The sequence below is a fragment of the Rhinolophus hipposideros genome, assembly GCF_964194185.1.
Source record: "Rhinolophus hipposideros genome assembly, chromosome: 5".
Classification (NCBI taxonomy): Eukaryota; Metazoa; Chordata; class Mammalia; order Chiroptera; family Rhinolophidae; genus Rhinolophus; species Rhinolophus hipposideros.
Genome location: NC_138051.1, coordinates 55,629,280 through 55,640,491, shown reverse-complemented (window position 1 = coordinate 55,640,491; position 11,212 = coordinate 55,629,280). Strand labels below are relative to the sequence as shown.

The 11,212-nt window shown below is 41.6% G+C and overlaps 1 protein-coding gene across 7 annotated transcripts in view; it reads right to left on the bottom strand.

Moving 5' to 3' along the window:
• Window positions 1–1,337: 1,337 nt before the first annotated feature.
• Window positions 1,338–11,212, bottom strand: part of USP3 (ubiquitin specific peptidase 3) — an 82,259-nt gene continuing 72,384 nt past the window's right edge. For all 7 annotated transcript variants that reach the window (XM_081050134.1, XM_081050135.1, XM_081050136.1 and 4 more), the window contains 4 exons: window positions 8,088–8,206; window positions 6,765–6,878; window positions 6,541–6,608; window positions 1,338–4,817 (listed from right to left, as the gene is read on the bottom strand). In XM_081050134.1, coding sequence (XP_080906260.1) covers window positions 4,652–4,817; window positions 6,541–6,608; window positions 6,765–6,878; window positions 8,088–8,206 — 467 coding nt within the window. In that variant the 3' untranslated portion in view covers window positions 1,338–4,651. The remainder of the gene's footprint in view (window positions 4,818–6,540; window positions 6,609–6,764; window positions 6,879–8,087; window positions 8,207–11,212) is intronic.

Below are 11,212 nucleotides of genomic sequence, written 5' to 3'. Positions count from 1 at the left end.
CAGCTTTGCCTTTAAGAGCAGGATGCAGCTAAGGAGAGAAGCCATGCTCGCGGCTCCCTTGCTCTGAGGAGCCAGGCTCAGCCGTCTGCTGTGCCTCAGTTACCCCACCACTGCCAAGGTGAAGCGGAAGGGGTGATTTTTCTTAAAAACAACATCAACAGAACAGCTAAAGAAGCATTTCTCAAGGAAAGGGTAATTAACTAACATTTCAAGCTAATCTAATTGTTCAAAATGACAGCTGAAAGCTGAAGCCTGTCTGGGCTCTAGTTGTACTTCTCTACTTAAAAGGTACGCTGCAGAGGCACAGATGGGTTTAAGAGAAAGCCGTATCATCTACTTTCTCCCCCAAATGCTTTCCAAACCAGTGCTTTCCACAGGGCTGAGCCCTGGAAATAAGTTCATTCGGGTTCTTAGAAGGTCCTACAGTGGGAATGTGCTGACCACTGGGAAATGCTGGTTCTGCGTGGCTTCCGCAGCACTGCAGGAACGCCTGGAGGGTGAGTGCTTAGGGCCTGGCCCTCTGCTGCTCCAGGTGGGCTGCAGGCCGAGTCCCAGGACGCACGGTGGGCCTGCCTGTGGGCGAGGAGTCTGTCTCAGGCCGGGGTGTGGATGACAACAGCACCTCCCTTTCTGTCTGTGTGGAGCTTGGCTCCTTTCCTTGGCTACAGCAACAGCAGTTGCACAGCCCCTGACCTGCACAGCTGCCAAAGGGAGTGTGCAATGCGGGACCTGCAGGCGACTGTCTTCAGTTACAGAAGACGGATGGGAACAGGCAAGTAAGTAACAGGAGAATGAGTGTGGACCAGGGTGGTTCTTTTATCTGTCTGCAGGGGACACGGGGCAGGTAGTGTACATAGGAGCTTACTATAAAGCAGAATATATATATATATATATATATATATATATATGTATATATATATATGTGTGTGTATATATATACCTATATATATACACATATATATATATATATATTTAACAGCACTTGTTTTACTTTAAAAGATGACCAATATCCTTTGCTCAGAGCCTAAAACCGGGTTCCTCAGGGTAGAGTCTAGCTCTGAAGGAGACAAGCAGACCTCACTTTTCAAAGAGCAGCTGTCACAAGGAGAGACAGTATGATTCCCTCAGCACAGGTGGGCTTCCTCAAGTACGTGACTGCAGGCACTAGAGGTTCTCGTCCCACCTGCCCCTGCAGGTCACTTCCCCTGAGCCCATGAGCGCCAGCCCTGACGCTGAGTTCTGGAAGAACTTACTCCTGTTGACTGACGGCTTGAGCAAGTCCATCATTTACTGGGCTCCACTGAAAGGTGTTGAGAAATAACAGTCCACAGGAAAGAGACCAGACCTTTAATGAAACTTTCCATAAAACAGTTCAGGTTGGTGAAGCAGAAAGGGGATGTGAATACAACTTAAATGAAATCAGTCACTTGCACAGTTAACCCTCTCGGCATTGTATGAACTAGGTTTTAATGGCAAACGATTACATCACAGCACAACCAGCACTTGTGGAGGGCAGTCTGGAGTCTGCTATGCTCAGACTCGCAGGGGGAGGTACTGTGTCCCGTGAGGCAGTGCGGCCCCAGACTGCTGCATGCCACCCCAACGTGCCACCTCGCCCTGTGCTGTGGGAGTGCTCCCATGGCTCCACTTGGGCCACCTGGGACTCCCGCCCTGGCTGCGGGAACAGCCCGCTAACGGGCTTTTCCAGGGCCCAAGTGAAGAGGCGACTTCAGCAACAGAGGGGACGTGAGACAGTTTAGGGGGGATGCTGGAGGTTGAAGTGGGGTAAGTACATCTAAATAGACTTATGTACACAAATCCAATGAAGTAGAGGTTTGGCTTTAAGAAATAAATATGTCCCCAATCCCAGAAACCATGCTGCTGAGTAGGTTCCACAGGTGAGATACACATTTAACACTCAACCAGGGCCAGTACACTTTACTGGTTTAATTCTATTACATTTGTCATCACTAGACACTGAGTAGAATACAGTGGATAAGCAAAGGTTTCTCCACCATGGAGAGAGATTTGTGTTGCCACAAACTGTTTCTATCACCCACGTGTGTGGGAGGACTTCTGAGAAAGTTTTCTTGTCTAAGGAGCCATGTGACTCGGCGTGAGGCCCTGCCTCAGCGTAAGCTCTGAGCAAGCAGCCACATACATGCCCGAGACAGCATGGCACAAGGGAAAAAGCCCTGAAGAGCACAAAAAGATCAGCTTTTAAAATAGGTGTGATAAAGCTACACACTGAAATTTTTAAAAATACAAATAGGCACATTTACATCACTGGTGTTCAAGTGCACATTTCAGATGGAGCCAATCACTTTTCCAAAGAGCCTTCATGGTATCGTTCAAACATTTCTGCTTAAGTAAAATCAAGCAGTAAAAATACTACAAAAATTCAGAGGAGATGTGTTCATCTCTTCAGCGAACAGTATTGCCTGTCTGAGGACCACTTTCCCCGAGAAAGAAGTGCGGTCTGTTGCTAAATTCCATCTGGTATAAAAAGACAGCTTTTCTCCACCAACATCAACCAAGGCGTTATTGTTGAAGTTGTAACAGCCGCCCATTCAGAGACTAAGGATCTAAGTGTGAAAGTTAGAGGAGATACAGCTGTGTACCTTCTAAAGCAAAAGAGCCTGGATTCATAGGACATCCTTAGCAAGATCAAAGGAGATGCGCATTTCAATCAGATGTGCTGTTAATGTAATGCTGTATTAGATCAAATTATGTGAAACGCATTTTTGTAGATCAGAGTCAAACACCACAATTTCACATTGTTCAACCTAATGTAATTTAGCATTGTAAACCATTTTAAATACATGTTCCCCTCTTCATATTTTCTAGACTCTAAATTGTAAGACCTAAACATGGTGGCAAAGCTTTTTCTCTGGAGTGAAAATTTAGGCCAGTGCTGCCCAAGAAAACCCTACATATTGCTGGAAACATTCTAGATCTGCACGTGGCTGCTGGGCACCGGAACTGTGGCTGGTGTTACTGAAGAACTGAGTTTTTAACTTAAATTTGTGTCTAGTGACCGCCTTACTGGATAGGACAAGGTTAAACATAATTGCAATTTGCTCCTAGTCATGTTCAAGTGTTTAGCAGATGTGTTCTGCTGAGGAAATGTGGGATTTAGGCAGCTAATATTAATGTGGAAATGGAGTCTCAGCTGCTCCTGCAACTTCAAATATCCAACCCAGGAGGGCAGCCACCAGACTTTCTTTTACATTCACACACTTAAAATCTTCACCATTTTTCCTTCTTTTAATAGAAAAATTACCTAAAAGTCTGGCTGGCTGGCTTAACATGAAATACTTTCTGCCCCTTGTAACCACTTGTACAGAACTGAAAAAGGAGGAAAAGAAAAACTTGAGAAGAGTGTGGTCTATGCTATTCTGGAGCTCCTTCTCTCTCTCAGTAATTTATAAGTAATGTCATCACCACCCAGAATCAACACACTAGCTTGGAACACTTGAAGAAATCACAATCATCTTCTTTAGATGGGATTCTGATTCCAAATTTCAATTTGAGTTAAATCTAGTGTTTATACCTATTTTTCTTGGAAACAGTTTTACAACAAAGACTACTAAACTCAAGAATAGAAACTCTAGTTATTCAAAGTGAGAATATTTTCAATTTGCTCTGCTATCAAGATAGACCACTGAAAGTTTTTAAAACCTAGAGTAATAAAGACTCTCATTTCCTTCTGTAGTAGCAGACCCTAAAGTGTTACATGGAGAGTAGGTGATGGCCAAAATCCACGCTGGAGGCTAGCATCAACCCCCAGATGGCCCAGCCAGAAGACTAAGCAGATACGCCACTGTCCCCAGTGCTACAGCGAATGGGGGAAAAAGCAAACAGAAGCTGTGGTTGCATCTCACTGGGTAACACATATACCATGTAGCTGGGTCACATAATTTTTTAAACACTAGATGTATTTGGTCTTATTTGGACTTTTCTGTACTCCTATCTCCTCTATGAAAACACACACCAAAAATACCCCCAAACCAAAAAACCAACAGAGTAATTCTTGAATTTTCAATACAGGTACCACTGAACCAACACATTTATTCAGTGCTGAGAAACAGCAGCATTGAGAGCTACTAAGAGCATCGGTTACCTGGTCTACTTAACGATGCCCTGTTATCATTTACAAGCAGTAAGAACGATTACTGAGCAGTCACTGAAAGCTCGTGGGCCACAAGTTACGTGCACACATTATCCTTGACTCAGAGTCAAGCTCCAGTACAGCAGGCAGTTACGTTGTCCTTCACATCAGGAACATATCTTGCTTTCAGCATGTTAGAGAAACAAAGCATTGATGTAAATGTGCCTCCGAGTGAGAACTGAAAACATTAATATAAAAAAGCCAAACAGAACTAAGGTCTTGAAACTACATATAAAAACTGAATTATTACAACTAAAGCAGCAAATCAAAATATCTGCTGAGGTTTTCTGGTAGAACTAAAAAAAAAAAAAAATTAGTTGGTGCCCTTGTTCAAAAAGTCACTACCATTGACAAAATAAAACTAAACCCAAAATAGGAAATTGAAAAGTGCATAATGAAATTAAATCTTGGATCAAGTATTTATGGAAAATTGGAAATGTTTGTCCGGTACAGTTGACAAATAACGATTTAGAGGAGGTATTAAAGTTTATCCGACCCCGCTTTGGCCTGGCGTTCCACGTAAAAAAGGATGTAGGCCTTTGCTTTTACAACCGTGTCCTCATCAGTCAGTGCTACCGTGCTGTCGTTGAAGTGGAACCAGCGACCCTCATGAGTTGCATACGCTGTGTAATGTCCAGAGCCAACCCTGTAAGGAAAAGTCAAAAGATCAAAGACAACAACTACAGAAATCACAAAAGAAACTGTACAACCATATAACTTGTTAGATACACAATCAATTTTAGTAAGTACTATAATTAAAGAATAAGTTTTAGAGACTTGTGGTTTAAGATGGTATTTCTCTTCCTCATTACCCACTGAAATGACAAGGAATATACTGACATTGGAAAAGGGAAGAGTGCCTCTGACTCATCAGAAATTGAGTATTTTCTGGAATACATAAAGGAGTGTTCACATGGTACTGAATTAATGGAGAAACAAATAGCTAAGGAACTTGCAACCTAACAAGCACAGGTCAAGGCCTATGGAAACAGGGAAAACTGAGAACCAGATTTCCAGTCAGAGTCTTGGGGAAAAACTGAGCTTAAGAAAGTAACCTGCCTCCAGGGAAGCACCTTCCCCCTCCCCTGGCCACCTGGGCCTTTTCTGTCAGTATGACCCACACACTCCCACTGGAGACCGAGTCAGCCCACCCTGCCCGTCAGAAAAGCCTCCAGGTACAACAGAGACCTTCACAACAGCTAGCAAAACCCTTACCATTTACCAATAATGATCAATCTCATCATTTATTATGATTCTGAATAAACAACCAAATATCAAAAAGAGAAGTGACAGGAAAAACAGTAAAGCAATTAATCACTGAGGAATTTACTGCAGAAAACCAAAGAGAACTTTAAAAATTCTAATTAGAACCAATGGCTTCAAGAAGATACTGCAACCATAAAATAAGAATAGGCTGTTATGAAAAAATTATCAGAAAAAATGTGACTGTCATGATATAAAGATTTCACAGAGGGGCTATTTTTCAATTTGGATACAGATGAAACCAAATTGGTGATTTAGAAAAGGAGACCGTGGCAATCTTCAGAAACAAAGAGATGGAAAACATTAAAGAATAGTTAAAATATGTGAAAGACCCAGGAAATTCACTGTACATTTAACAGGGGTTCCAGACGAGAGAAGGGAGAATGGGTGGAATAAATAAACATTTCCATGAGCTGAAGAACCAGGCTAAGATCGTCCCTGTCAACTATCAAGCAGGAACATATCTGATGTGATTTCTTATCAGGATCCCACAACCTTCCAAAGAGAAAAAACAGGTTGCCTGTAAAGAAGTACGAGTCAGCCTTGTAGTGGACTTGTAACTGCTAATTTATGAATGGTGAAGTCCTGGAGCTTGTCTGCAAAATTCTGAGGGCAAAGGATTTCCAGCATGGACAGTGGTTTGCCTAAGTAACAGTAGTCTGTAAGTTTGAAGGTAAAACTAGTCATTATCAAACAGACCAGAAATCAGAAGGTATATGCCCCTAATACAAACTTTCAGGGTAGAAGAATCAAGAATTATTCAACAAAATAAAAAATGAATCTTTAAAGTGGAGGACATGAAGTAAGTTATGAATAATTTTTCATTTCTCCCATTTACTGTCAACTGGCAAAGGAAATAACTGAAGTAGAGGCTGCAGGATTTTGTAGACCGCAGACTGGGTAATGGGCTCAAATGAAACACGCTCCATTTTGCTTTCGTGTGCCTTCATGCTTCACATCCTCTCAGGAATATTCTTTCACACCAAAATTGAAGGCAGTTCTCTTTCCCCCACTTGCATGTATCTGAATCCGTTTTTCAGGGAGTTTGGTCATAACACCGCAGGTCTGCCTGGCTGCTCGCCAGCACGCCAGCCGCTGCCACTCACCCGGAACCGTGATGCACCACGACCGCCGCCAGGTCGTACAGGCAGTGCTCGGGGCCGCTGTTCTCGGGCTACGGAACAAGGGAGAAGGCACCCCAGGAGCGAGTTAGACATGTGCTCAGTGGCGGCAGTATCTCCTCCCGCAGTGACCTCTCCCCACTGTCTGTGAAGACTTAATCTTACTGCACACAATCTTTTCACCGTGCCAACAAAGGTAATTACCTTACCTCTAGTAAGTAGCATTTCATGTCTAGGCCTCTCAGTGGAAATTCTACATATGTATCAACTTTGTTTCTTAAATATGCTGTCCAATGAAATCTTTTCAGATGTAAGCATAGCACCTGGATGAGAAATAAGGTCAAAGATTGTAAACAAACACCTAAAATTTACCTTTCAATCAAAATAAACTATTCGGTACTAATGTCTCTGAAATAGTATTTTAGGTGGTCCATCAGTTTTTCTTTTGATCCTTGATACTGCTTTCTTCCACGCATATAGTATTATAACATGATTTGTAATAAATACATATTTGGTCTAAGTTCCCTTTTCTGGCATACAGCTCCTAAAACCCTTCGAATTTCCTAAGCCATGAGAGTGAGAAACATGTCCTTTGTTCTGTAGATGAGGTGACAGGTGGACCTCACCTTAGGATGAGGGCTGGTTGCCATTATCCCACCAAGTGACTGGAAGCCTGGAATTTTCTGTCCCATCACCCTGATCTCCGGGGAGGGGAGAAGGAGTGGCATTGGAATGATCACCAATGGCCAATGATTTCATCAGCTTTGCCTATGTAATGAGGCCGCCATAAAAACCCAAAAGGACTAGGTTGGTAGAGCTTCCAGGTTAGAGAACCAGAATGCTTCCATGTGCCACATTCCAGGATCCAAACTCCACAAGAACAGAAGCTCCTTTGTTTGGGACTTGGCTCTATGTATCTCTTCATCTGGTTGTTGATTCGTATCCTTTAACATCCTTGGTAATAAATCAGTAATCTAGTGAGTGAACGGGTTTCCTCAGTTCTGTGAGCTGCTCTAGCCAATTCATGGAACCCAAACGGGGAATGGGAACCTCTGATTTATAGCCAATCAGAAGTACAGGAAACCACCTGGACTTGCAACTGACATGTGAAGTCCAAAGAGGAGGGGGTCATGGTAACCTCCAATGAGCAGGTAAGAAGTAGAAACAACCTGGGCTTGTGATTGGTGTCTGAAGTGGAAGGCGGTCTTGTGGGAATGAGCCCTTAACCTGTCGAATCTGGTGTTATCTCAGGATAGTGTCAGAATTAAGCTGGTTGTAGGACAGACACCGAGCTTGGTGTGGGAGGCCTGCTTGTTGGTGATGTGGTGGGAATCTCTCCCCTTCCACACACTGGAAATTGTGATCAGGACACATTTAAGTATGCATTATCAGAGGCTTTATTTAACTTTTACTGAAGGCCTAGAGACCAATACAGAAGAGATCACACAGAGTTACAAAAATAATTTGTCTTCCCATCAATCATAAGCATTTTCCCCTCAAAACTGCCCTATAATTTGAAACTCAACACTTACCTTGGGTAGTTTTTGAATCCAAAACTTTTTAGTGGACTTTTGTTTCTTTTTGCATTTGTGGCACATATATAACTCTGTCTCATCAAGTTCTTCTAAGTCAGTAAAACTGCGAAGACAATCTAAAACCAAATTGATATTGGCAGCATGAAAACTAGTTTTTAATAGAGGCAGTGTACAATAGAGAAAAAGACTGCACTTTGAAGCTGAACAACTCAGGCTCAAATCTCAGCTTTATGAGCCATTATGACCTTGCAAAAGTCAGCCTTTCTCAGTTACAAAATGAAGACCAAATAATAATAATAATAATAATAATACCTACGTTGAAGAACTGCTGTAAGGAAGAAAAATGTGTATAAAGTGCCTGGCATCATGTCTGACTTCTGGTAATAATCAGTTAATTACAGGTGGTTATTTTTTTCAGATGTATTGTTGGGATTGCTATTATTAATGAAAGAATAAGTCTGAATAATTCTACTAAAAATGGTTCCCTAATGAAATCAAGGTTCAAACAACAATCTTCTCTCAATATCTTTACATCACAGAGGACAAAGCCCAAAGTTCATAAAGTCAAATTTAGATCATTTTCACAGTCATAACTTATTAGAAAATAAACATAGATTGCAGAAGGCTACGTTACCAACCTTCCTACTATATCCACCAGTGAATCCTTTGTTCCAGACTTTACTCTCAATCCCCTGGATAAACCACAGCTATGTATTTTTCCTTTAATGATTTAATTGTCTACTCTGGGGCTTGGTACACTGTGGCCCCAAGCCAAATCCAGCCACCTGGTTTAGCAAATAAAGTTTAGTTGGAACATAGCCACGCCCACTCACTTATATATTGTATGTGTATACACTCATTTACACATTGTATGCTTTATGCTTAAACAGCACAGTAGAGCAGTTGGGACACAGATCTTTACATGGTGTAAAGCCTAAAATATTTACTTAATTGGCCCGTTATAGAAAAAGTGTGCTGACTCCTGGTGCAATCAGTAATATATTCAGAAGTCTATATAAAATGTATGTATTATTCTGTAGAGATTGAATAATATATTCTTTTTAGAGAAAAATATGAATGCCTGTGCACCCACCACTCAGGTAAAGAAACAGATTCTCTCTAGTACTTGAGGAGCCAGTTTACATGACTGGCATCCCTTAGAGTTGGGCAGTGGGCCCCGTGTGGCCACATGCAGGAGCCCTGTCAGGAGCTTCCTGTGTGCCTCTTCCCAACCACAGCCCCCTCCCCCCCTAAAAGTAGCCATTGTTTTCCTGACTTTAGGTGTTCATCATTACTTTGCTTATCCTTATAGACCACATACGTGCATCTTTAAACAATATAATGTTTAGTTTGAAAAGTTGGGTGGCAAGCACAAACCTTATCTATATAAGGAAAAGCAACACTGTCTTACTCAGCCTGTTCAGTCCTAGCCAGCCGTGGCTACCAAGGCAAAGGAGAGCCCCTTCAGGGCACGGCAGTGGGGCAGGGCCAGTGGCTGGCAGGGGGCCATGGGTTCTTTTTTTCAATTGAAGTATAACTGACATATATTAGTTTTAGGTGTACCACATAATGATTTGATAATTGTGTATGTTGAAAAATGATTACCACAATAAGTCTAGTTGACATCCATCACCATACATAGCTACAAAATCTTTTTTTCTTGTGATAAGATCTTTTAAGATCTAATCTCTTAGCAACTTTCAAATATATATGGTATTAACTAGTCACCATGCTGTAGACATTACATCCCCAGGACTTATTTTATAGCTGCACGTGTATGCCTTTTGACCCCCTTCACCCATTTCACCCACCCTCATCCACCCCCCTCCCACCCCCATATCTGACCCTGCCTCTGCTAACCACCAATCTGTTCTATTTATCTATGAACTTGGATTTATAGATTCCACATATAAGAGCGATCATATGGTATTTGGCTTTCTCTGTCTTATTTCACTGAGTATAATGCCCTCGAGGTCTATCCATGTTGTCACAAATGGCAAGGTTTCCTTTTTATGACTGAATAATATTCGTGTGTGTGTGTGTGTGTGTGTGTGTGTGTGTGTTTTAGTTACATTTTCTTTATCCATTGATGTATTGACACTTAGGTTGTTTCCATATCTTGGCTATTGTAAACAATGCTGCAATGAACATGGGGGTGCACATACCTTTTCAAATTAGTGTTTTCATTTTCTTCCAATAATAATCCAGAAGTGGAATTGCTAAATCATATGGTGATTCTATTTTTAATTTTTTGAGGAACATCCATGCTGTTTTCCACAGTGACTGTACCAATTAACACTCCCACCAGCAGTGCACAAGGGTTCCCTTTTCTTCACATCCTCACCAACACTTGTTATTTCTTGGTGTTTTTTTCGTTCTGTGTTTTTTTTATAACAACCATTCTGACAGGTGTGAGGTGATACCTCATTGTGGCTGTGACTTGCGTTTCCCTGAGGATTAGTGATGCTGAGCATCTTTCCATGCACCTGCTTATCATCTGACGGCCTCTTTGGAGAAATGTCCATACAGATCCTCTGCCCACTTTTTAATCCAATTTTTTTGTTATTGAGTTGTATGAGTTTTTATATGTTTTGGATATTAACCCCTTCTCAGATAGATGATTTGCAAATATTTCTCCCATTCAGTAGGTTGCATTTTCATTTTGCTGATGATTTCTTTTGCTGTGCAGAAGCTTTTCAGTTTGATGTAGTCTCACTTCTTTACTACCTATGTTTCCTTGCGGGAGTTTTATGGTTTCAGGTCTTACATACGAGTCTTTAATCCATTTTAAGTCAATTTTGGTGTATGGCATAAGATAGTGGTCCAGTTTCATTCTTTTGTATATGGCTGTCCAGTTTTCCCATCACCATTTATTGAAGACTGTCCTTTATTGTATGTTCTTGGCTCCTTTGTTATAAATTGCCTACATATGTGCATGGGTTTATTTCTGGGTGCTCTGTTCTGTTTCATTGATTGTGTCTGTTTTTATGCCAATACCATCCTGCTTTGATTACTTCAGCTTTGTAGTACACTTTGAAATCAGAGAGCATGATGTCTCCAGCTTTGTTCTTCCTTCTCAAGACTGCTTTGGTTATTTGGAGTCCTTTGTGGTTCCATACACA